We start from the raw sequence: 26,573 nt of genomic DNA, 5'->3' as shown, positions 1-26,573 counted from the left end.
TCTGCTCACATAGACTGAGGGTCCTCTCCTCTCTTCTTGCACATCTTCCTCTTCTCCCTAACATGCTCCTCTTAACTCCTGCATGTCTGGAAATCCCAAGGGATACAGCCCAGCAGTGCACAGCTTTGGACAAGTGCCTGGGGACACACTGTAGAAACAGCCAGCAGACATGACCCACTGCATTAATTAGAAATAAAAAGTGGGTTTTTTATTGAAACACTACATTCTAGTAAAGAGATCAATCTCCCACCAGTTCTAAAAATGTCAGTGTAGGCAAAGCAGCACTTGTGGTCTACCACAGTTCTTTAAACATTGAAACAAACAGCTTGGAAGACCACAGCAGCTTTGTTAAGGCTTGGCTGTGCAGTGATGACTCCAAGGCAGAGATTACAGTGGGAGATCCTGCAGTGTGAGAGGAGAGGGCTGCATTTAATGGCCAAACTCTCTTGCTGAAGCCTTAGGATTTGTCATGTGGCTTCCATGGTAATCAGGGGACATCCTTTACTGGTGTGATGGCTTGGCTACCACCAATACAACACACAAAACAATACCAACTGCCATTTAAAGACTCAGTAGGTCTACTCAGTGTTTTTAGTTTGCAACTGAATTTATTTGGCGCAGTTTTTGCAACAGAGGCGGCTACACCCAGCGACCTCATCATATGGGATATAAAAGTAAGGATTATGCATGTCCTCACTCTTGTACGTGATAGCTGTATGAATAAAAATTGGGCTCTGCATCATTTAAGTGAGGTTTATTCTACATTTTGTGAACAGTATTAATTCAAACCCATTTCTTAAACCACAGTACTTTGTAAGTAGGTGTATATAAAAATTCAGGGAGCTGCTAATATCCCCAAGTAATCCCTGTCGAGCTGCAAATATCTTCATTGGTTATTACTGCAGGCTACAGACCTGGCACAAAAGAGAGACACAGAGGGTGAAGGAAAATAAATTACATGGAAGGACAGAATGAAAGAAAACAGAAGGATTTAGCATTTTACTGATCTACATGGGCAACTTCAGCTGCTGCCAGTGACAAAATCCAGGTCTATAAATGGGATTCTGATTGTGACAGCAAGAGGCTTGTGAGCCTTAGGAGTAAATGTTAAGGGAGAGACAGCAGCAGCCAAGTTGCTCTTCAAAGCTCATGGCCACAGTGAACTATGGTGAGCAATTACTGCACACCACCTTCAGGAACAGCTGGGTACATCTGAGAATCCTGGGCACACACTAAGGTAACAGACAGCTCCAGTTCAGGTTTTATTGGTATTGTAGTACAGTAAGAGTGCAATTTGAATGTACAAATATTGAACAAAATGTAAAAATATTATTTATGCAGTGCTATGGAAGGAAATGAACAGAGCAATGCAACTTACTTCATACTGACCCTGTTTCACCTCATATTATGGCAGGTACCAGTCACCTACACGATCTGGAAGGGGCACAGAGAGTTCTTGATAACTTAAGAACTCCAGCCAAAGAACAGCCTAACAAAATCTGTGGGAAGATGTAAAATTCTCCCAGCTCTGTGCAATGTAAATGCTCTATTCGTTCTCAGCTCTAAAGGCTGAGCAACTGCCCACTGCAGCACTAAGAAGAGGCTGCCAAAAAGCTTGATCGAACTCTTCTCTCTCCTCTTGCAAAAGTAACATTCTGGAACAGTCCTCAGTATACAGGTAGCTAGGCTTTCTCCCATATAAAGTGCATCTGGTTTACATCTTACATATATATACCAAGTGCAACGACTTTCCCTGACAAATCGTTATGATAATCCTCCAAGAAAGGAGGCTGCCTCACCTAAGTAAGTGCTGGTGACATATGCAGCCTGCTAATAACCCAGTGAAACGTGTGCATTTGGCACCTAGGATGTGCTGGTGCACCACACACGTTTAAGTATCCTTTTCCTCCATGCTTTGTCTTTCCCCCTATGCCTTACTCATGTACAAAACAGACTTTTCAGCTAGAAAGTGGTGGGTGAAATAATTCTCCCACCACTGGCAAAACAAAGCTATGTTGAATATGAAGACAGAGAGCAGTCCTAGCTTTAGCACAGTTTTCCTCCACTGCTGTGGTTACTATACTGGAGACTGGCAAGTGCAGAGAGGATTGAATGTACTATCTTTTTTGCTAATCTCCTTGTCTTCAAACATATGTATTTTCCTTCATGTGCTGAAGGACTGTAGCAGGCTCCCATGTAAAAGCCTGGGACTACTGTGCAGCATAAACAGAAAGTCTTCTATGAAGTCAAACTTTATTTTTCAGTTGCAGCCTTCTCTATACTGGTCTTTTGGTAAAATACATTAAAGATGCTGGTGGCAAAACTCACATAACATTTTTGTAATCGTGCAAAAGTAAAAACATTCAGTTATCAAAAAAGCATTATAATTTCAACCCCAACAAGGTTTGTTTTGTTACAAGCAAACAGACAGTTTTATAATCTGTAAAGTTATATGCTGTAGCATAAAGTGTCACATATGTAACATTAAGTGTTTTATTTTTCAACTATGGCACAAATACATATTAGCCATAACAGTCTCATCTGGCTACCTGTAGCCTAATTTTTGGCTAATCAGTTTTTATTTTGATAGTATGAAGTAAAAGCTTCTGAAAAGTAAAATGGGTACATGAAGTAGAATTCAAGAATCCTTAGAAAATATCAACGTTCCCTTATATAATACAGCATAAATAATTAATGAGGGTTTTCTTGATGTCCAGAGAAAGTTAGGGATCCTAACCATCCATGGAGAATTAGCGCCATTAGTTTGGTAAATAAGACCAGCTGCCTCAGTTGTTACACAGTACCTTCTCAAAAGCTTGAACACTTCCCAGAAGGATTCAGATATGTACTGGCTCTAGGAGAATATAAATAGTCCACCAGTGCTGAACTTACGTTTCTTCCTTTCTGAGAGTCCTTACTCAACAGTTCTAGCGTCTTTGTGCTTTGAATAAAACATGAGCTCCAGTGGAGAAAGCTGGCTCGTGCACATTTTTCCATTATCTTCAAAGTTCATTGTGTGAGTTTTTCTCTGCAGCTTTGAACATCAGAATGGAATTAAAGATTTTTAGGGCTGGTCCCAGTTTAATGCTCATTATTTTGACTATGTCTGATTGGGTCATTAGCAGAAATGCTTCTCCATCAATTTGCTTTAAAAGAAAAACACACAAAGCTATTAGTAGGTCTGACAGTGCAGCAGTATAGATGTTTTAGAAAGCATGAAAAGTCCCAGCAATTTCAGACAGCATAAAGGACTGGCTGAATACAAACACTTTCAAATACTTTCAGGAGAGCTTTGATTTCAACCTTTTAGACAGATCAGCTAGTCTGAAAGAACAGGATGATCTTCTTTCTGTTTGAAAACACCTGTCTGGCTAATTTTTAGCTAACCAGTTCCTATTTTCATCCTGATAGTATAAAAGCTATTGAAAAGTAAAATGGGTAAATGAAGTACAATTCAACTGTACTGAAGCACAGCAATGCTTTTTAACATCTTAGTTATTCCTTTTATGCAAGCCTGCATGGAGAAAGCTTCTAGACTGCACTCCCAGCTACAGAGCTAGATCTCCCTTCAGGCCACCACTTTCTCTTCATTAAATAGCAAATTAAAATGAATTTGATCCCAGATGGAAACAGAGGCCAGGCTACATACAACTGCCTCTTTGATACAAACATAACAGAATCTTTCAAAACAGAGTATTTTTTCTGCCAGCTTTGTAGAGTTGCTATTTTAGTAAACACTGCAAGTGAATATTCTCCTGTAAGCAAATCACTCTGTCAGCAGGAGTGCTAAATCCAAACATGAGGAGCCCCAAGGCCCTCACTTCCAAGGGTTCCAATGGGCCAAACACTTCCCGTGTAAACTTCAGGTCAGTTAGATACCTATAGGTAAATTTTCAGTGTAATATAAGCTGGATAGCTATGCCTAAAGCCAACTGTGGTTAAATCAGGAGCACTGTTTAGGCTTTGAGATACTAATCTGAGATCAAAACAGTGTAAGTTTGTGTAGGACTGGAAGATAAGCTTTCTGAATCAGACATGCTGCAAAGGAAACCTGCAAGGCACACTCCAACACTGCAAGTTGAGGAACTCTGAGGTCAGAACAGCACCATGTGGTCACCATAATTGCTTTGTGCACCAAGCCAGACTTGGTGGGCTCAGAACCTGAAGTGTGTGAAGCTGGGGGCGCCCAGATCAAAAGCTGCAGCATCTTAATATAAGCAGGATGCAGGTTCACTTCTATAGTAGAAGTTTGAACCAGTACCTTCTACCTACTGAAAGACCTACTGATACCGGTCGATCTTACTGGGGGAGGTTTAATTTACTAGTCACAGACAAAGCCAGAAAGGCTTAATCCGAAAGAGGGGAAGTATTTTCTTACACCTCTGAGAATGAAAGTGGCACTTTTCACCTGCTGACTTGACTAGCAATATGCCTGCTTTTATTCTTAAACTCATAGATCAGACACCCTAAGCTACATAAGGGATGATCTAGGCTTGCATACCAGCTGCAACCGTAAAATGCTCAACATCTGAGCAAGTGCAAAATGCCTAGAGGTGCAGCCTGTTGATCCTCTGATATGCAGATGCAACATCATTGCAATCCAAAGCACAGCCTGAAAACTTGTTGCAGGAGGTTAGCAGGGTCATCTGTATGCATTTTTCTCAGGAGGTGCCTTCTCAAGTCTACGTACCACAATTATTCTTCACTTAAAAAGCTGGCTGATCTGCCCATTCAGGTGGTCTCCCTGGGATAAGCACCTCAACTATTTGCTCAGGCATCTGTGATCAAACTGCCTTCTTGAACATTAACAGGAGTAACAAACCTCTGAGTGGAAAAGAAAATGCCAAACTAGTTGGAAATGGCATAATGTATCTAAAAGCCCTATGGATTCCTAATGACAATTTTGGCATAACAGTCCAGATATCAGAAATGCATGCCTGGCAAGCTCACAAAGTGAGTCCTTTGAACCTCATCAGAACCTTCAGATCTTCTCAATTCCTGCTCACTTAAATCATATTCATAAACTGGCTATATCTGGAGGAAGAGCATCAAGACCTAAGTGTGATAAGACAAGATGCAGAGTTTTAAGAGGTGGTTATCTTCTGCTTTTTAAAAAAACTTATTAACATCCTGCAGAACTAAAATAACATACTTACCTATAAATTTCCTCAAACCAGACTAAGACAGAACAGTAACAATCCATGAAGTTCCTAAGTAATTTCAATTGGTAGGAACAAAGCTAGAAAAGTACAAGAGACCTGGCCTAAAACTTGGCTAGTTTTATCTTTACTTTCTTCCCACTTCACGACCTGCAAACCAACCTTAATATTCCATACATTTGAATCTGACTTTAAATATACACTTCATCCTACTAGTTTATATATATTTGTAATGATAACATAAAATTAGTATTTACAGCAAGCTTTGCACTCTGAGTCTTTCTGAAATAAAATTCACCTACCTCATCTTTAAATACCTTGCCATGTTCTTCACATCCTGGCAAACTCCGTATAAATTCAGAGACCTGCCACCAAAGTATACAACAAAAGATTTACTAAGACCAGTGTTTTCTGGCAATAAAGACTGACACTCATTTAAGTCTTCTAGCTATTGTTTTTACAGCCTCATATTAGGTGTTCCATCTTCTGTACGTGAGTGGAGTCATGCAAATGGATGTTTAAGGACAGGATTCACAAAATCAGCAAACTAAAAGAGCACATCCCACTCTTGTCCGCAGCGCATTTTTTTCAAAGTTCACGCTTCTTTCTTCTCTGGTTAGAGGACATCCCACTGCCAGAGGTGCAGAAAACTGCCTTAGTCATAGGTACTTCTGATAGTAAAGTAATGACAAGACTCTGTCAACCTCCAGGCTGTATTTTCTCACCTTTTGTAAACTTAACTGACAACTACAATAGAAGTTGTTTAATGAAGGAAGTAACCTTTTGTTTCAAGCACTTCGTAAGATTATATTACTTAAGTAAATATGCATTAGGAATGCAGAGAATATGTATTAGACGGGTGTGTTCCATGTAAATTTTACCGTGCAAAAGATGTAACTTTTTACCTCTCGGTGTGTTTGATTTGTGGAAACCTTCACCTTGCACCCTGTGCAGAATAAACAAAATCTTTCTACACTAGACTATGTGACTGTGTTTAGGGAGCTCCTAAATTCAGCAACATGTCTGTCCAAGCATTATTACATACTTGAACAGAGGCAGGGCTCTGATCTTAACATCAGCTGTTATGGCCTGACCATAACCATACCATTCCTCTCTGCACTATACTCTCATCCTCCAAAACAGTGTGCCACATCCAAACTGTGCACCAGGATTAGCGTCTCGGTTTGTGCTGATTCCTAAACCATTCCAGAATGTTTGTGTGGATAGTATATGTTAGTAGTGTAGACCTTGAGCACCTGATCTGCTGGGTCATACATGTAGCACTTAACCTTTTTACTGCCAGTGAGCATGTTTACATATTCATCTGTGCATGTATTATCTCTATATATACTATACATATTTTTCTGTATCTATGCACATGTAATACTTCACATTAATACTTCTGCTTGCCAGGCTGCATGGCAGCAGAGCAGGTATCTTGGGGATCAGTTACGTTAGGTCTGGCTGAGTCTAATCCTCTAAATACTAATGTATTGTTGTTAATCTATGGGGATAATCTAAAGCTCTGTGCAGTGGTAGCAAGATAGAAAATAGAGGGGAAACCTACCTCATCTGTACTCCACTTCGACACTTTACTGGCTGGGATCCCAGCTACACTTGGAAGGAGCTTGCTCTGCTGTTCCCAGCGCAAGGGTAGGCCAGGGATTTGCAACTTGGAAGACACAATAACTGGTTGAGAAAGAAGCCTCTGCGTGTTGGGTTCTTCAACATCTTCAACAACAGGAAGCAATAAAAAAAGCATTAAATCCCTCAGTCAGTGACAAGATCAGTCACAGTAAAAACATATTCATTTCCATTGGTAAACATGAGTCTCCCTACACAAGCTATAGAGTTTTGCTTACACCAGAATTAAGAGTACCATGACTGTTCTTCCACCAGCATGACTATCATTATATTGGCTCTCTATAAACATAACTGCCCTTACATGAACAAAGTCTCTTCCAACACAACACAATTCTATGCCAACACAACTGTTAGCACACCATACCATAGATCAAATAATTTAAAATATTTTGGTACAATGAATCACACCCACATTTAATAGTTGTACAGCAGTACAAAAACTAACTTAATTCCATGGTTGAGTTGTTACAAATTCACTGCTACAAAATTCCAAGTGAATCAGTTGTACAGTTCCAGCCCACACAACATTTATGGCTCATCCACAATAAAATGTTTTTCAGTTCTTCTGAGGAAAAATCGCAAATGTCTGCAAATTCTCTGCTTCCACTTGAACTGAATGTTTTATTTGGAAAATAACATTTAACTCCTCCATGCTACTTTTTATCTCACTCATCCCACAATGGAAAGAGTAAGTTCTCATCCCAGCAGCCTCAAAGGTAATGTACTGGTGGGAGGGTGTCTTCAGCCACATGCTGCTGTTTGTCTGGAGAGAAGCAGCAGTTGCAGATGTGTGTAGGAGGAAGGAGTGAAGAGGAATGCCTCAAATGATGTCAAACTTCATAAGACATCTACATTCATTTTGATCCTCTGGAAAGGCAAAAGCAACATGCCTGCTATATGAACTCAGGCCCAAATGCTTCCCAATTGCCAACTAAATTTGTGGAAAACCTCTGAAATTCACTTCTGAATGAAACAGCCAACAAAGAACTTATGCCTAATATTACTTGCTAGCATGGCTTCATGCAGTTACTCACAGATCCCTAAGCTGTTTGGATCACTCATTTCTGTTGCAGTTCCACTCCTGCTGCATTTCCATTTTTGGAAAGTTGCTATTAACCACAGTTCAACCTATCCTTACTGTTCTAGTTTTCACACATTTGTGCGCAACAACTAGGGCACAACTTCCCATTATAGATTTTTGCCAGCACAGCGGGGCTGATCTAGAATATATAATGCAGCCAATATAGGATGTTATTACATTTGCCTGTGTTGTTTTGCTCCTCTAGATTAATTTTTTGTTACTTTCAAGACTCATTCTGATTTTATATCAATGTCTATTATTCAGAAGTTGACTCTTAAGCCATTTAGTCAGTACTGTCAGACCACTCTTCCATTTTTTTAAAACAGACTCCTTAATTTTTTACTACCATCATGCTCTCACTTTTGGAAGTCAGTTCCCTAATCTCTGCATGTCTGTTTACACTTCGCTGTTGTTCTTCAAATGCTCCTTAGAGCTTCTAATACTAGTAGAAATCTCAGTGAGAAAGGAATGAGTCTTGCAAGGCACCAAGCATGATTTATGTAAAGACTATTTTACTTTGTTCCCTCGAATCCCTTCTCCATCCTTATCCTCTGACATTTTTCCTTCTCAAAAAGGTCTCTTAAGAGTAAAAAATATAAGAGTTTAGTTATTTTTTTTGTATTTCATTCACTAAACATGTAATACATTGATACTGCCAGATAAATAGCAGACTACAACACTGTCTAAAGAAAATTCCAGGCAAATTACATCCCATATTCACACATATGGAGTGTAACATATGGATACATAACAGTATGTAGGTACATGCATAGTGAGCAGCAGAAATGACAGTTAAGGTTACCTATCTGTCCCATATGCCTCCATTTTCAATAGTTATGTCAAATTCTAACAATTCCAAATGGAAAAAAAATCTATGCTGGGCATCTGTCCATGCTCCAGGTTTTTTTCTTTTAAAACTTCAAACAAACACGGGTCAGCTGGTAACTAACATGACACTGCATAATGTCAAACCTTGTACTTCATGTACTCGGATTCAAGAGCTCTATTTACTGACATGGAATGCCTTTGAGGGATGTGGGCATAAATAAATACCTCTGCTTTTCAGCCTGTGTAGTATCTGCCTCACAGGTAAGACGAAGAGCACAAAAAGAGCATGTGAAGTGCCAATTTACCCAACTAGATGAAGATATGAAAAAATAAAAGTCCCTAACCCTGCAGCAGGTGTAACCACCTCACAAAAAAATGGAAGTTTAAGTTTAGTGTGGGGAACCTTTTTTTCAACAGATGGTCCAAAGGACAGCATTTTGGCTACAATGTAAGTCTGTAATACCAGACATCTAAAAATTATCCCCACCCTCATGCTTTGGTATTCCTTGTTCTGCAAACCCTGCTTCCCATAGAGAGTCAATCTGTGTTTCTGAGCCAGAGAAAATATGAGATGTACTCCAACTTTTGTCTCAGTTGGGACATTTAGGAGAAGAGCAACTTGAGGTGTGCCATTGGGTTAGCCAGTTTCATCGCAGAACCACAAACAGCTTCTTGAACCATATAAGTGAAGAAACAAAATCTGCTAGTCAGCTCCATGTGAGATAGCAGTTAAATGCAGTAAGTTCATGCTTTTATACCTGACTTGTTTTTTCTCTGCTGACACCTGCCTTTACATTCTTCTTCATATCACCTCCTTATCCTTCTCTCTGAACAATACCTTGCTTAATTCATCTTAGTGAGTTACCACAGAAAAAAATATAACCTTAATTTCAGAGAAGCTAAATGGCAAATACTTTCTAATATTAGTAAGAGACCATTAACATTGCTCATTCCCTCCTGCATGGTTCTAGCTCTTAGCATGTATGAGGCCCTTAAGCACAAGATTTATATCTGAAAAAAAAGTACGAAGGGGATGTGATTTCAGTGGAGTTCTTTAGTTCCAAATAATCTCTCTCTCAAAAAAAGGGAAGATAGTAGTACACATTTTATAAAGTTATCAGTAGAGAACTGGTCAAGCGAGTACGAAAAAAGTAGGCTGAAGAGTAACAATGTTTTTAAGTGACATGTAGAAAAAATAGGGCAACAAGTACAGATATTCAACAGTCATTGTTCATAAAACTGCAATTACTTTATCCTGAGTTTTCCATGACTGAGGACAAGAACACAATGGACCATTTTCATCCTACAAATTAACTATTACAGCACATGTAAACACATAATGGCACAACATTATGTGTATAAAAAGGAGAACTTTTCTAGACAACAGGGTAATAGAGTGTCATATTTTTACAAATCTAATTATGCAAGAACCTACTTAGCAGAGCTTGTTGGTGAAACTTTATCCAAAGAGTTAATTCTGTCGAACTCAAAATGCTTCACGAAATCAGGCCAGCTTTCCTAGCCTTTATAAAAAAAAGAAATCCAGACAATTCAAAATGCTCCCAACTATTTGGTTTTTTTAATTGTTATGTAAAGTCCACATCAAAACTGCATGAAACAAAAGTTTATGCCGAAACAAAATACTTAGAATTACCAAAACCTCTTTCTTCTATTTGCTTTAGAGACTTTGTTCTTTTAATGCTTCATTTTCTCTAGAATTCTGAACTACATCATGTTTCAAAACACCATAACACCTTTATCACAGCTCTTGCAATAGATGGAATGTCTCTCTCATATGTTAAGAGCACACTGCCCCTTCAGAGTACATGCTGCCTCTTAGACCTAACTGTATTTATTTTGCACTCATCTTTAGAAATGTGATAATGTCGTTAATGATTACAAGATAAAGAAACATCGTGCTCAAAGTGTTGCTGTCAAGAAATTTTGGACACAAATAGTGAATGTGGAAAATAAGTTGTAAAGCAGTTTCATGAGATTTTCAAGGAACATCACGCTTCTTCAGTTCTGTAGATTTTAATGTGAAACAAATGAAGTACTGCCAATTTACCTTTAATTTCACTTGAGATGAACAGCTTATCTTCTGTTTCCTCTTCTTCACACTCCTTGTTCTTTATAGCATCCTTTGTTTGTGGTACTCCACTGAGGAAAATAAGATGTTCAATTTTTATTAATACATCATAAAAACTACTAAGCATGATGACATCTCTTGCTAACAATCCTATTAACACCCCAGGATTCCCATACAGAGCATGTTATATCATCATAAAATAAACAGAGAGAATCTCATTTCTGACTTACACAGATTGCGTGACTACTGACATGAATTTTGCAATGAAGGCTCAAGAACAGTGTAAGCTAAGATTACGTAAATCATATTGACACACGACTTCATAATTGAAACTGGAAAATATACAAATGAAGGCAGTGAATATGTCTACAGCAGAATATGGGAAGAGATAAAACCACATATATAGCTGCATGTCTTACAAAGCTTTACTGGTTATCCAGGCCATTTTCAGGAGCAGTCTGAAGCAACATCTACTCCTTTTTCTCTGCCCAACCTTCATCTACACCCCAGATCAACTCCTTTACTACAGACACCCTGTTGAGTAGCTGCTAATCATCCCACTGAGAATTTCTGTATTCTATTTGTTTTTTTGCATTACTTCTTACCCAGCTTGAAGAGCTGCTCTTTACCTGCTGCCTGTGTCTGCTCCCTCAGCTTTGCCAGCCCATTTACAAAGAGGGAATGCTTTCCCCCAATTGAGAAAAATGGGGCAAGAGAGGTGGAAAAAAGACAATTTCTCAAGGCAAGTGTATGTCTGTGTGTGTGCATTTGTGTGTGTGCATACGCATCTTAACATCAGCCCCTGGGAAGTTCCCTCTCAAACTCTACCTTCAGGAGGTATTTCCAGCCTGGTTTCTTACAAACATAAAATGACATGAACTTGCTGACATTACGTGTGTATTTCCTTCTGCTTTTAAGAACTTGAGAACACTTTGGCCAATTCTTACTAAACCATCACAGATGCAGAGCTCTCAGAGGCACTAAGTACATAACAAGCATATTCTAAAAATAGACACCAGACAGCATCATCTCAGAGTGATGATTACAAGAAAGCCCACTACTCTGTGAACTGAAGCTTTACGATCTGCCACAGAAGCAGTCAACAAGAACTCCTTTACAAATGTCATAAACACAGATAAAAAGCCAATCTAGACCTAACACCGTGTTAGACATCATGAACAGCTAACCTCAAAAACAAATCTGAAGAAAAAAACAAATCCAAAGAAACAGATCTGTTTATTTCCATTGTTTACATTTATACTATTAAATACCATTTATATATTATATACAAGAAAGCATTTGTGAAGAAATCAACTAGGAGCTGCAAGTTCACTGATATAAACAGAAATATAATTAACACACTATTAATGGTGCAAGATGAAACCTGTGAGGAAACATGTACCTCTCTATTTTCTTGAGGACAATTTTCACAGCAACATATATGCAGAAATTTTACCTCGCCAGTTAAACACAAGATAGCATCATGAATTGAAGGTTTTGGGGAAGAGGTTGGAAGATAAATCAAATTTTCTTTTAAGAGGCAGTATCACTTGATTCCCAAGCCTGAGTGTTCACATCTCTTCACTGTAAAGATTTCCAGAGTGCAATTTCTATTACAGCAAAATTCTTGAGGTACTCTGATGATACGTTCAAATTAAAATTAAATATGCTGTAGGCATGTAATTTTTATGTTGAATTTGAATCTCAGGAACATTCCAGAGCAACAGACTGCAGTATTTACATAGATACTTTTGAAAATAAAAATTTTCTACTATAATTTTTTGATGTATAGATACCTTAAAAAAAAGAAAAGGAAAGGAGTAAGTGGAAGTGGAGATTAGCTGAGTGCCACTTATATTTAACGCAACAAAATAAAATTCATGTTTGAGTATGTATGTGGTTGGGTCCTCAATCAAGGACTTCTATGAATCAAAAGATTACCTGGAATACGAAGGTATACACAACTGAAATGAAGTCAAACATAATTAAATCCACACTATGAGCTCAGCAGCTAAAGAGCACAGAAGTGTGTATCTCTGTCTTCAATTATGCATGTGTACTTTGAATACACATATAAAGATCCACCGGGTATTGCAATAACCAGATGCTCAATATTTTATAACCCTAGCAGTTCATATATACCTAATGTTGTGAACATCATTTTTCATGCCTTTTTCAAAGGAAGATTATTCAACTGACAGCCCCCTCTGACTACGCTGGAAACATAATGAATGTGAAAGCTAGATGATAAAATGCAGATAGTCATCAGTATATTTTGGCACGAGACTGACTTTCACTTTCTTAATGAAAATGACTCAACACAGTGAACAGACAGCAAACAATATTGCATATTTTAAGTCTTCTGAAGATAACACCCTATAAAAAAATCAAAACCAGTTTTCTTCAATTAATCTTAAGACATAGCCTGTAAAGCCAAAGTTTATTTCTTAAAAAAGGTCAATTTACTATAACTATGGCTAAAATGATGAATTACAACTATTTTTGAACATGGGTTCTTTAAAAATTTCACTTGAAACTGTCTTTTTTTTTTTTTTTTCTGTTTCAATTCACTTGAGTAAGACTAGCAAAAGCTGTTTATTTGTAGTATGGAAATTATATCAATACTGCTTGATGCTCCTTTTCCAGTATAATTTGAACAATATAATCTGAAACATGAAAGGATGTTCAAAAGAAAAGCTGGCCAAATCTAAAAAGATTCAAAACACTACACACTACATTTGACTTTTTATTTAGCATGGGTTTTTGCAAGAAAGGAAATAATAATAGTTCAGAAAAGAAAAAAAATATTGTGGAAAAAGGAAGGGAAAACATAAAACACTGCCAGATCTGGTTGCTTCAATTTGAAAAAAAAGTTTAAAAAAAAAATCTTGCAGTGTTTTCAAACTATTTAATTCATAGAATATCCTTGGTTGGAAGGGACTCACAAGAACCATGAAAGTCCAAATCTTAACAAAGCAGCTGCATTTCAATCATCAGCTTGACCTGAGGTATTTACCCTATAATACCAATGTGTCTGTCTCTCAAAACACTATTACTGCTAACACTTATATTTCATATGTTATGAAAACCAAATAATGTAGCTCATGTAAATATGCAACAAATGACATTTCATGTTTCAGGGTGTCTTTTATTTCTGTATGAAAATAGCCAATAAAATAATGCAGTGATACTGTCACTCATTTAAAAAGGAGGGAATCCTATTGCCTCACATATTCCCATGAAAACACTGAATTGCATCTTTTTAGCTTCAAAGGTATCTTTTTATACCATAGATATTGTTATAGCATATGTTGTGACACTCCCTTCTCCCCTATTTCTAATATAAAGACAGCTTAGGAACTTCCATCTCCTTCCCCACTGCTGTGAAGGATCCCACAGAGAAATCACTGCACTGTATTGCCTGCTAAGTTGCACTTTAAACTGACTGACTCCAAACAACCCATACTTTGAAAGGAAGTGAGAGTTACCCAGGTGCTTTCTTTTCTTTCACATCACATAACAGGGGCTTCTTGCAAGGAGATTTACTTTCTGCATCTTCCAGCTTAGTTGTTTCTGGTACAGTTTTCCCAGATGGTCGATGGTGAGCTGAAGATTTCACACCTACGTGACCAGGGCTGGGGCATTTTCTGTCACTGTTTAAAACAAATTAACAAAATGTTTAAAAGTGAAAGCAGCTAAGCTGTTTTTCAATTTATTTTCTCTATGGAGGTAGTTAGTATAAGTGAAGACATATGAGGTGCTTTATTGTTTGCTTTAAGAAATACACAGAAGTTTTTACTTGCCACCAACAAAATTGTGTATCTGAGATTTTCAGAAATCACAATACAGACCTCTCTTCTCCATTAAAACAAAGGTAAAATGATTAGGCAGTTCAACAGGAAGAAAAATTTTCTAGTATTATTTTTGATTATAAGCTAAGCACTTCATACATTTGAAATACAAGAACACTTTGGAGTATCATTTTCCATCTATCCCTTCTCTCCCATGATATTACACTGTGCAGCCTTTAAAATATTATATGCAGTATCTTAATTGGGACAATGAAAACCAGTAGCACTTGGTATGGTCCCTGCCACAGAGGACACTCCTCAAACTGCTCCTGCATTCACTGGGATGGTACTGGGGCTACCTGTCAGGGTGTAGTTACAACACTTCAGAGGTCTAAAACTCTACATTTATAAGAACAATTGAATCAGGCAGCACTCTTTGACAGCCAAGTATTTTGGTTTTTAAAGCACAAAGCTGAAACTGTCTCCCAAGAATGTAATTTAAAAGACGTATTGAAAATATGTGGCCATTTCAGTGGGAACTGGAAATCTTCACAATGAATGTTCCCGTTTTCACATTTATGTTAATGCAGCCCTTGAAAAGAATGGAAAGTCTCTCTTCTTTTATTTTCCTTCTTAAATTCTCTGTATATCCTCACAGCCCAAAATAAGCACAAGAATTATTATCCACAATTTCTGATCGAAAATCATCATCTGAAAATGATCATCTTGGTATTGCACTCCTCTTTTTTCCCAGTGCTCCTGCTTAAAAGCTTCAGATACAGACTTCAGCACTGTTCTGGCAAAACTCACAGGAACTTGATTCCCAACTCCCACAATAATGACAGCATTTATAGTGGCTGCTCTTCAAAGAGCAACATTAATTTACAGTCACGTCAATAAGACCACCCCAGCAAACAAAAGAAACAAATAAATAATTTTCTTAAGTGAAACCAACTGGTAAAAATTCAGTTTTAAATTCCAATTAACCACCTAGTAGTCTAGATAGTTAGACTGAAGAGGAAACCAACTCTTGTTAAATCTTAGACAGTAAAAGCAGTATCAGTCTTTGACAGCAAAGTGACCTTTTCAATAAGCACCAATAAAACCATTTTTCTTCCCTGTAAATGAAAATGCAGATAAATAGGCAGATCTTTCTGAAACCATCCAGCTATTGCACAAGTATAAAGTGCATTGCAGGACACGGAAATAAAGTACTGCTGTTAGTCATGGACATCAATTCAATCATAATTACTTGATTACAGGAGAGGTGGATCTTTCACTTGCTTCCACTTTTCTGTTTCTGGAAATAGGACTGGCTGCAGGCATCTCCCCACTCAACCGGTCAGGTAAGAGGCTTTCTTTGTTCAAGTTCATCTCTGAATACGGGCAGCTGACTGCACTAGAAGTTGAAGAGGAAAAATGACCCCTTATTCTCAGACACTTTACTGGCTTCAGTTATTTCAAATAAAATGACATGAGAGTTTTCTGGAAGCAGATGCAGTAAGTTAATATAAAGAAGATTAAAAAAACCACAGTCATACTTTAAATCCACCAATGAAAAAAACTCAACCAGAATGACTACAGCATTTCCTTTTGACAGCAACTTATGTAACACAAACTGTATTAAGTTATAGTACAGCACTTGTTGTGGAAAACTGCTTGACGAATGGTTAGCCTGCACTGTCACAACTTCAGTAATATTTATACCTAAAATACAGAGTGCCTTTGACTATAGCCATCTCTCTCCAAATAAAGTCATATTGCCATGGTTATTTTTCTGTGAAGAAGGCTTTTTCTATTATACAATGTCTACACAGAAGGTGCATTGCAAGGGCACAATATGAGCAGTGGTGCACATCCTCCTACTGCAGCGAATGCCACTTTGTGATATTCCAATAAGAGACTGTGATATTTTCAGTCTTTCTTAACACCGAGCACTCCCTAAAGCCCTGCAATCCAGCTGGTGAATGAATTTGACACTGCACATTGACATAATGACTTGGAAATATTACTCTTAACTAATGTGAAAATTGTACAACCCAAGGTCAGAAAACCTGTGTTTGCGCAAGAAGTAGGCAAAGTAAAAGCAGCAACACAAACCAAAACACACAGGGCCAAATTTTTTTCTTTAGAGGAATGCTCTGCAGTGTTCAACTGATCAGTCAGCCAGGCTACATACTCAGCATATCCATGATAATATCCTAAACTCTGAATAGTTCATATATGCCAAGACAGTGTGTAACATCATGCTCAAGTTTTCAAAACTCTATGTAAGATACAGGAGAGGTTGTACTAAACATGATTTGTGGTTCATGAGCTATGACACTGACTGCAATCTGAGATTATGTCTTCCTACTCACATGTATTATTACAAGGACATCTATAACATTAAAAGGCAAAAAAAACATGCTCTGAGATTGTTTATTTTCATTTCAAGAATATAGCTACCTGCCTTTCCATAGATCACTGCAATGTTTTGTTTCACTGATAGTTACATGCACAATTTCCAAACAGAACTGCCAAATATAAACAAGTCTACCTTGACAGCCATATGCCTTGCCACCTCCAAATTACAAAAATAAATTGAAAAACTACAGCTTTCATTATTATGTTGTTTTGCAAAGCACAGCATAAAATAAAAAGGACCTTTTATTCAAAATATACTGTACACTCCCCTTTTCTTTTACTAATGACACTCTGGATTCAGAATGAGTATGAAACAACTCTGATAACAGGGTTCAACCAATACTGGTGATCCAACACAAACAAAATGTTGATGGAAATTTACATTTCTCTCAGCACTAGCATGAAAGGAGAAAGTTCCTTAAGGCTACACAGGAGAAGTCAGTCAGTCCTTGTTGGGGTTATCAAGACAGGATATGGACAGCACATCTGATTTTTTCAGTTGGTTCATTTTAAAACAAGACAGTAACAACATGTTTTTTCTTTTTTTTATGTTTAACTCCTTGAATAGCTATGCTGAACTTGAATTATGCAGGAAAAAAACTCAGAATACAGTTTCTGCTTTTCTAATCAAGATGAGATCCCTGTTTAAGGTCACTCTGAGCAGATACTGTTCCACAACAGCCTGTAGTGTGTTTTCAAGGGACATGCAGTCATATCCCCAGGTGATCTAATGAAGCACAGAACAGTTGTCTTTGCTTTCTTCTGGGGAAATTTTTGTTTACACAGCCAAATAAGCTGAAGCCAAATGGGTGGCTGGACTCTAAAACACAACACTTGAAACAGAGTATGTTTCTGTTAATGAAATTGTTTTAGAGATGTGGAACAAAATATACAAATAAAAAGTAAATGCTCCAAGTTTTTTATTTCTAATTTCTTTTAAGCAGAACTTGGCATTTTATTTTAGATTTATTTATGTACCTCTACTTACACTTATTTTTCAACCTATTAGGTTTGTCTGTCTTAGGACTAGCCTCGGCCAGGTGTCTTAATAAAACAAAAACATCAACTGAAACATGGGGAAGAAAACAGGAACATTAGGAAAGAGGGGAAGTTCTTTTATATTCTCAATTCCTGATGCTGCTGCATCTATCACAAAGATGTCTTTTTTCCTTTCCAAATGAACTGCAAGATGAAAGATACAGGTTTCTACTCAGAAAAAGGTTTTAAGGCGCCAGTAGTAGTGAGATTTAAGTTCTTGCTGTGACAAACATGCACCACTGTGATGAAATACAGTTATCAGAAACTTGTGAATACATTGGTTAAACCTCAGTTCTCCCACTGCTATAAAGCAAAGCATGTAATCTTCTTTTGGCTTACTATGCTCACAGGAGTGTTTTGAGACTTAGTGTTTCTGAGTAGTTACAGGGCTGTCTCAAGGAAACACTGAGCACTAGCAATGTGGTATTTAACTTCAGTTGTGTATTATTAAGCAAGACTTAAGACTGCAGTGAAATCTGACAACATGATTGTCAGGCATCAGCAGGTTTTCTGTTTACTAGCACCATTAATACATTTTAGATTTTAAAAAAACCTCCAAGAAACAGCATCAAAATTCAGTCCTTTGTTTTAACTTCCCTTATACAGTGTTTTTTTCCTTTAGCATCTTCTGAGAAAACAGAAGCTGAATGACAACTTCAGTAAACAACAGTTATAATATTAATGATACTTTATAACACTGGATTCAGATGAGGTTTTTTTTGTAATTATTATTGAAGTTGCTGCATCATTTTTTAAAACTCCTTGATGGTCCTTTGATGTTACTGTTACTTGAGGCAATGAAAAGAATCATCGTGGTTTCCCCTGTTAGCTTGGCTATAACAAAACAGGGCATGAATGAACCTGTGTATGAGTTACATGGCTTCAGATCAATCAGTAGATTCTCCTAAATCTCAATGCCTCCAGCCTTCAGTTCAGTTTAACTTGTCTACTACAAAGAAGAAAAAATTAATCTTGCTATTCATACATAATAGAAGTATTTGATTTATATAGGCCTTTTAAGTTTTTAAGACAAATCATCTAAAGGGATCAGAATTCTGATGTTTACATTATTTAATATTAAATTAGGATTTTTCTTGAACTTAGTCGGGCTTGGTTCTGTGACCACTTTCCTGGGTAGCCCAGAAGCTTTTGCAAACCTGTATCAAGCCACAGACGGGTCACCTGGTTTAGCTGTACTGGTATGTTACCAACCCCAGCTCCTCAGTGCCTTTCAGGCACATGTTATTGCCAAGCACTGCCAAGAGATGAGGTTGTATGACAGCTGCAGAAAAATTCACCTGGATTTGCTCAAACTCTCTTCCTTGATAGGGTAACCAAATAGATTGGACTAACAGATGGATTCAACTTTTCCAGAGCAGCCTATACCCAGATGACTGCATCTGCTGGTAGTGATATATGATTAGCAAGAAACCTCCAGAAAAAAGGTCCTGACAATATCTGGGGAATGTATTCTTATTATGCTGATGGATTTTGTTAAGTGATCTCTTCAGTTTACTTTACAAAAACATTTTTAACTAGTCTGGAAACGAGCAATACAAATGTTCTTTCACAAATTGCAATGCATGTTTCTCATCAAAGCATTCTTTTTTTAGGAGAAAGCTGCTTCAACAGTCTAAACCTGACTCAAGAGTAGTTTATAATGGATTTGGCTGGGGCCAATGTTAAAAGATAAAATTAGACTTGAGACTGGCATCAAAATCAGATGGGAATTAGTTCAGCAGACACTGAACAAATAGATGTGACATCCTCCTGAGCTGAGGTTTCCTGTGTTTCTGTCCTGTGGTTCTCCTACAACACAGCCTCTACCATGGCACATTTGGTTCACTTCAACTTATGCATAACACATGTGAAGTTTCTGGCAAAAATCTTTATTCACGGAGAGTTGACCCAAAACACTAATGACTTATTTACAACTCACCTTTTTGCATTACTGCTTGAACTTGAGAACTGCTGCATGTACAAACTATCAGAGAGTGTATAATTCACAATCATAAATATGCAGGTGATGTGTGTAATGCTAAAAACCTGCACATCAGGCTGTTTTCACTGCACAGCACAGAACCCTACATCAACTGTTGATAGATATGAACTTCTTATTAACATCAACTTTTCCAAAAACTAAATGCTTTAGCCCTGCTACATAATTAATCACCAAGGCTTTCACCTGATTCTTAAGGAACAAGCTCTCAAAATTATTTCAGAACTACTTAGAATTTTAAATTATCTTTTCTGCACACAGGCATTTATGCTGTAGAAAGATAAGCATGGTTAAATACATTTCAAGGTTGCCAAGATAAAAGAGCCAAGGGAATGCTACCTGGTGTGTATAATTATACCATTTTCAAAATGTCTTTGTTAATTCCAGAAAAAGGTGATGGCACAATGTTAGAATTTTTCGGGTGACTTGGACTCTCAAATTTGTAGACTCCAGGTAAATAACAACTCTCATTATTTTCCTTAGAAATGCAGAAGAACAAAGCACAGAGTATCAGTACCAAGGACAAATCAGTGTCATTAGTAAGATACTTACTGGTGTTAACTTATTTGCTACAAAACTGCAAATACCTGTCTTATGATCAACAAAGCATCCTTGGTTATATTTTTATACCCTAGAACTATCATTTAATGTGCAAATAATAGGATTGCTAAGATCACAGTAAAAATAAGACACAATAGAATGCCATGAGTCTATTTCTTTTCAGGATGAATAACAACTTTAAATAGCACAGAAAACATAGCAATAAAACCAAAGGCTACATGAAGTAAATAAACATACAGCTCTTACTCATCCTTTCCCTCTAAAACATCAGAACTTTTAGTGCCAATGTTTATTTAGAGAGACCATAAATTAACAAGTTTTTCTTTTTTTTTTATTTCAAGGTTCAGCCTTGGGCTGAAACCCATGGGTATGTTCACCTGATTCTAATTAATTGAGATAGCACACGGTAAGGAATTGAAATTTAGTGCCTTCCAGATCAGGTGCATTAATAAATCACACAAGGCTCAAGTCTACCAGAATATTAAATAAAATGGGTTTCAGAGAAGCAGGCAGGAAGCTTTTCAGGCAAGTCTAGTTTACTTCACATTTGCAATGGACTAAGAACACGAATGAAGTAGGTCACACATGATAAATGAAAGATGGTAACTTTTTAAGAACTGATTTGGCTGTTTAAGGAGCTATCCTAGTTATTGAATGCAATAAAGGGAAGGTAGAAAAACCGAAAAAAAGCCCAACCCACCAATGAAAAATAACATGGACAGAAAGACAACAAGAGCAGGGTGAGAACAGACTGAAAGACAGCAACACAGCATATTGTGTTGTGACAACACCACCACAGTTCACACTGCAACAAGTTTTGTCACTGGAGCTAACCCAGCTATGTCCTTTCCTGGAGATACAGATTGTCCTAGAACTAGGAGTTGTTCTGCCTCCTTACAGCACAAACACAATGCCTCTGCTGTAGATAGGAGAGAACTTGCAGCAGAAGATGTCTTTTGCACAGCAAACATGTAACAATACAGTGAGTTTTGCTGGCCAGGTATCTTTGTTAGGGATTAGTCAGGACTTGAAACAGTGCTGATACACCAGCAAACCCTTGTAGCAGAATTCTAGTCAATGGGACATAATTCTCTTATCAAAAACAAATAAAAATTGCAGAGCTAACTCTTGGATCACAGTAGCTTAAAAAGATAATTTAAAACATGAATAGGCAAATAACCAAAGAGCACTCCTGTAACCATAAAAGAGCAGAAAGAACAAAGGGATATGAGACTTGAAAACTCTATGTGACTGCAATGGAAAAATTGCAAGAAAACTTGTGGAAGCTCTAACTGGCAAGAAGCTAATGGGATGATACTTAAGATGCTTAATTCCCAACTTAACATACTATATTACCTGTATGTTCCTTACTGCAATATTCAGGGTTCACCTCAGACTGTAAATATCTTTTGAATTATAAAATTTTGACTTGGGAAGTGTTTCCCACTTATTCTTTCATTGACTCTGTCCCCCGATTCCATTCTCCCATGCTACTGCTCTCCCTATGTCAACTCCCCTCTAGGATGGCTTGTCCACATTTCTGTATTATACTTCAGAAGATGTTCAACACAACTTCTTTAGAAACATTAGGTATAAGCAGCAAGTTGTTCAACCTGTCATTCAGGAATACATCAATCAGAATTTCCTTTCTAGCATTTTTCCAAGCCAATACGCAAATCCTTATGCTTGCCAACCAAGCAGCACAAAACATCCGAGCCATAATAAAATCAGTGGCCTCGTATTTCAAAAGGTTCAAAAGTTATTGCTTTATATGTAACTGTCTGTAACATTCTGCAATCTAGACAGCAAGCTGAGAAATCCTCATAGGAACAAAAACCAGAGTAACCGAATCTACCAATTGTGACAAAAAGTAATATACAACAAACCTTATCTCTGCACACCCTGGTGAAATGAAGTTACACATTGCTAATGTTTATTTCAGCATGCTCACCATAGCAACTGAAACCATTGCATACTTGGGTTTACAAGATTTCCTGGTTTTTTTTCCAGCTTGGATCTGTTTTCTTGTGAAGAACAATTTAAAAAGTACATCTGCAGACATCCCTCAATTGAAAGAATAAAATGACAGTTTCACAGAACATACCTATGATGGCCGATATGTCTTGCTCTTTTAATATGTCCAACTCCCTTACATCCTGCTGTGGGACACCCTCCATGCTCTAAAGCTTCCACCAATTCCAAGGGACCTGTGTATGTCAGGGAAATTACAAATGAGATTTGAAAAAAAAATGTAAAGGCTATATAAATCTGCAGGAATACCAGCTCACAATAGTAAACATGAAGAAATAAGTAAACAGAAAGAAGTACTTTAAAAATGCATTCTGCAAAAGCATGGTAGAGATTCAAACAACCTAATCCACTGGAGAAATCATTTTATTCTGTGTGAGTAAATCTCTACAAGAAAACTACATCTATATAAAGAACACAAATCTTGGAGCAACTGCATGACTTCAAATTTCTCGCCTACTAACTACATTTAGTTGGAACCTGGTTGTTTTGCAGGAGCAAAGAAAAAGTAAGTCACCCTGCTGTTCCTGAAGACAGGGATGTGTTTGCAATGGATACTGACCTTCTACATTTTTTACCTGAAGTTTTCCAGCGAACAAAATATGAAAGCAAAGGCTGAAAATATTACTAAAAAGAACAAGCCATCAGGAGATTTTTGACATTTTCACTTATCTGAGTTTATGTGTCTATCTGATTTTCATTGACCTGTAACAATGATGCCTGCAGAGACATTAAAGCAGGTATCTGTCAAAACTAGCTTTGACACCTGAGCAAACACAGTATACAACCTATAGCTTCATATGAAACTGAGAACACCTGCTGCACATCTGCAAGCATGCACTGTCCCTCTAGTACTGGTCTTACTTGAAAAGTACATGAACTTGTATCTCCCCCTACAGATAACAATACAGACATGAAAAAGTCTACTTAAATAAATTTTCCTAAATGAAAGATAAGATTCTTGCTCGCAGATGGATAATGAAAGACAGAGAATTATTATATGTAATTAGAACAACCCAAAAAGCTTTTTTTGCCAAATGTTCCAACTATGCTAATGTTACAAAACGATGACTACACCAGTCTGCTACAGCCTTTAGTGTAATGGATGAGAAAACAGAGAATTTTATCTTTTCTACCATTATGCAAAATTGATGCTTATAATGTAACAAGTAAGTGGACACAGATGAAGAGTTATCTTAACAGGGACGCTGTGTAAAGGGAAGTCTTGCCTCACTGATGTTGTGGTTTTGCAAAAACTAGCTCCTTATATATGATCTCTCTTCACTTAAAAAATTCAAACTTTTTAAAAACATCATTTAAAAGAGCTGCAACTCTGTCCATGTTTATGCAAGAAGCTGCTGATTGCATCACTGTGAAACGATATTAAAATCAACACCAATACAAAATTCCCTAACTGCTATCATAAAAGTTATAACCCATCATGACAACTTCACTACATCTGAAAACACTATGAATGCATAAACACTGGTAACTGCTCTAGACTAAAATTGCTAACATTGTACAGGGTTTGCACAAAGTTTCTAGCATTAAAGACAGGGATCTGGACATCATCGTTAAAAGGACTATTATACTGACTGAGGCTAAAAGAGTGTTTTGCAAAGTATTTTCTTGCCTCCTTATAAAACCCTTTCACAAGTCCTTTAACTTATTTGGAAACAGTATTAATATTTTTATAATATTCTATACAGTAATAATACAAAGTCATATTGTTGGAAGAATGTATTATTCAGTAATCATCCTATTTTGTTAGTATTTGCTAGCTTACTATTCTTTTTCTGTTTAATGGACAGTCATGTTCCTGCCTGACACATTGTCCATCTTTGTTTTTGTAGCTTAACTAGTATCAAAAAAATCCACTTCTACCAGTCACACCCTAAAAGATGAACAGTGCCCTCTAAGCCACCACCTAGAGTAGATGACATGTTGTATGTGATGGCAGTTTGTTTCTTTTAATGTCTTAAAAAAAAAAAAAAAAGAATTTACTTATTTTATACTCCCATCTAGGCTAAGATTTTAATTTTTATTTTTTTAATCTTAGGTAATAGAAATGCTGCAAACTTAATCAGCTCTTTTGCCATATGATACAAATTTAATTTATGTGGCCACAGACTACTTTTCCCACTTGGGCTGTTCCTTCATTCAGCACACAGGATGCACATCTCAGATTAAGAAGCAGATATGCAGCATCCCATCTTCTCCTCATTATTCACTTTGTGCTTTGGCACTTACAGCACTCTATTCAGATTCTGAAGGCAGAATGATTAACTTCCTAATAGGCAGTCATCACTGTACTGTTGGAGTGCTCAGAAAACTAATGAATGTACTCTGATCACACTCCTGATAGGAACCATTTCTTCTTGACATTTTAGAGTCACTGTGATTTTCAGGTAACACGTTCAGACAGTCTGTGTGTGACTTATCCCAGTAATTTTACATTTAATTTTTTAGAGTGCTTCGCATTGCTCAGCATTTCTTATTTTCCAAGCACTGTTCTCTCTGATCTTGTTACAGCTGTGAATGTTCATCACTTGTGCAAACCATCCCTCAGAGTAACTACATAAAACAACCTCAGAGAACAGCACTCACTTAAAAAATCATCTGTTCAAAGTCTGGCTAAAGTGATTTCACTACCGTTATCCAGAAACACAATGGCATAGGCAGGAATATATTTACCAGAAAAGTCTCTTCTCCCTGCAACCTTCAGTCTCATTTATCATACACCTCCCACTTATTCCACAGGTAAAACAAAATCCCTAGAGAGGGCAAGCTGGTAAATACAGTGTCATTGTTGGCATCATGCTTCTGTTAGATTTATTTTTAACGTGGGCACCATTAATCCCTCTTTGCTAAACTGAAGAATAAAAGGAAGTTAGCTGGTTTTGAGGATTTGCCACAGCATTTGACAGGAGTGTCTTCCCAGAGCAGTCTGGAGTCCTCTGAGCCAAAACAAACACTAACCATTAAGAGGATGTGGATAGAGGATCTTTAAATTGATACCCTATCCCCGCTGAGTGCCACAGCAGTTTCAGCACTGGCCAACAGATGTTTAACATTACTTCAGGTTTTGACTGTGGTTCTTCTGCACACCAAGAAACATTGTATATCCATTACAGTATGGGTCAGTCAAGTTAACTACTAAAAAGTAATCAATTACCGACTGTTGATTTTGCAGTAAATGCCACATTTACATTGTTTTGCATATCTTAGTTGCTTCTCCTCCTTGGACAGCACTGGCAGGGAAAAAGAGAGCACAGTACACATACATGCCTTTCAGCATCATTACATTACAATGGGATTTCTCTTACTAAGTGGGGGCTGAAGAGGGTGTCCAGTCTTCGTACACCAGCCTGCAGGATGGATATCAGGGCTATCTACATCTGTCCAATAATCATAAATATTGTCCCAGCCATCAAAATGAACCTAAAACACAAAAAGGAGAATAATACATCTTAGACCAGAAAAATTCTCCCTATGATCAGGTTCCCTAAGTAATCTCTAGGAATGACATGCCCATTAGAGAAGTCACTTTCAGAGAACTATTCAAGTTACACAGAAAGTACATTACATTCTGGACCCAGGCATGCTCTCACTAAAATAAACAACTATGTATCACATGGTTGTTTACTCTGTTATCAGGCTCAAATCCCAGGAATAAAGCAGGCCAAGTTTAGTTCTCACATTAATACTTAAATTAAGCATGAATTTCTGCCTTTTTTATCTCTCAAAAAAAACCCCAAACAAAAATCCAAACGTTTTTTAATCTCCCATTTGAACAGGATTTAAGAACAACAGAGCAGTAAGCAAAGGACTAAAAAAAAAGGAATTTATCTGTAAAAAACAAACAACTCCCCCAATCACACAAGTAACAACTTCACTAAAATCAGATCATAAGGGATAAAGAGTTGAAACTGAAGAGAAAATGAAGGAT

General features: G+C 37.3%; 1 protein-coding gene across 1 annotated transcript in view; it reads right to left on the bottom strand.

The window, feature by feature from the left end:
• Nucleotides 1–2,408: 2,408 nt before the first annotated feature.
• L3MBTL3 (l(3)mbt-like 3 (Drosophila)) overlaps nucleotides 2,409–26,573 on the bottom strand; it is a gene marked incomplete at its 5' end in the record, with an annotated part of 48,556 nt that continues 24,391 nt past the window's right edge. Inside the window, 8 exons of the mRNA XM_009081731.1 lie at nucleotides 2,409–3,146; nucleotides 5,462–5,524; nucleotides 6,727–6,890; nucleotides 10,781–10,872; nucleotides 14,290–14,454; nucleotides 15,845–15,991; nucleotides 22,701–22,803; nucleotides 25,951–26,065. Coding sequence (XP_009079979.1) covers nucleotides 3,003–3,146; nucleotides 5,462–5,524; nucleotides 6,727–6,890; nucleotides 10,781–10,872; nucleotides 14,290–14,454; nucleotides 15,845–15,991; nucleotides 22,701–22,803; nucleotides 25,951–26,065 — 993 coding nt within the window. The remainder of the gene's footprint in view (nucleotides 3,147–5,461; nucleotides 5,525–6,726; nucleotides 6,891–10,780; nucleotides 10,873–14,289; nucleotides 14,455–15,844; nucleotides 15,992–22,700; nucleotides 22,804–25,950; nucleotides 26,066–26,573) is intronic.

Source organism: Acanthisitta chloris, unplaced genomic scaffold (assembly GCF_000695815.1).
Source record: "Acanthisitta chloris isolate BGI_N310 unplaced genomic scaffold, ASM69581v1 scaffold27919, whole genome shotgun sequence".
In the NCBI taxonomy this organism is placed as follows: domain Eukaryota; kingdom Metazoa; phylum Chordata; class Aves; order Passeriformes; family Acanthisittidae; genus Acanthisitta; species Acanthisitta chloris.
This window is presented reverse-complemented; position numbering and strand designations above follow the sequence as displayed.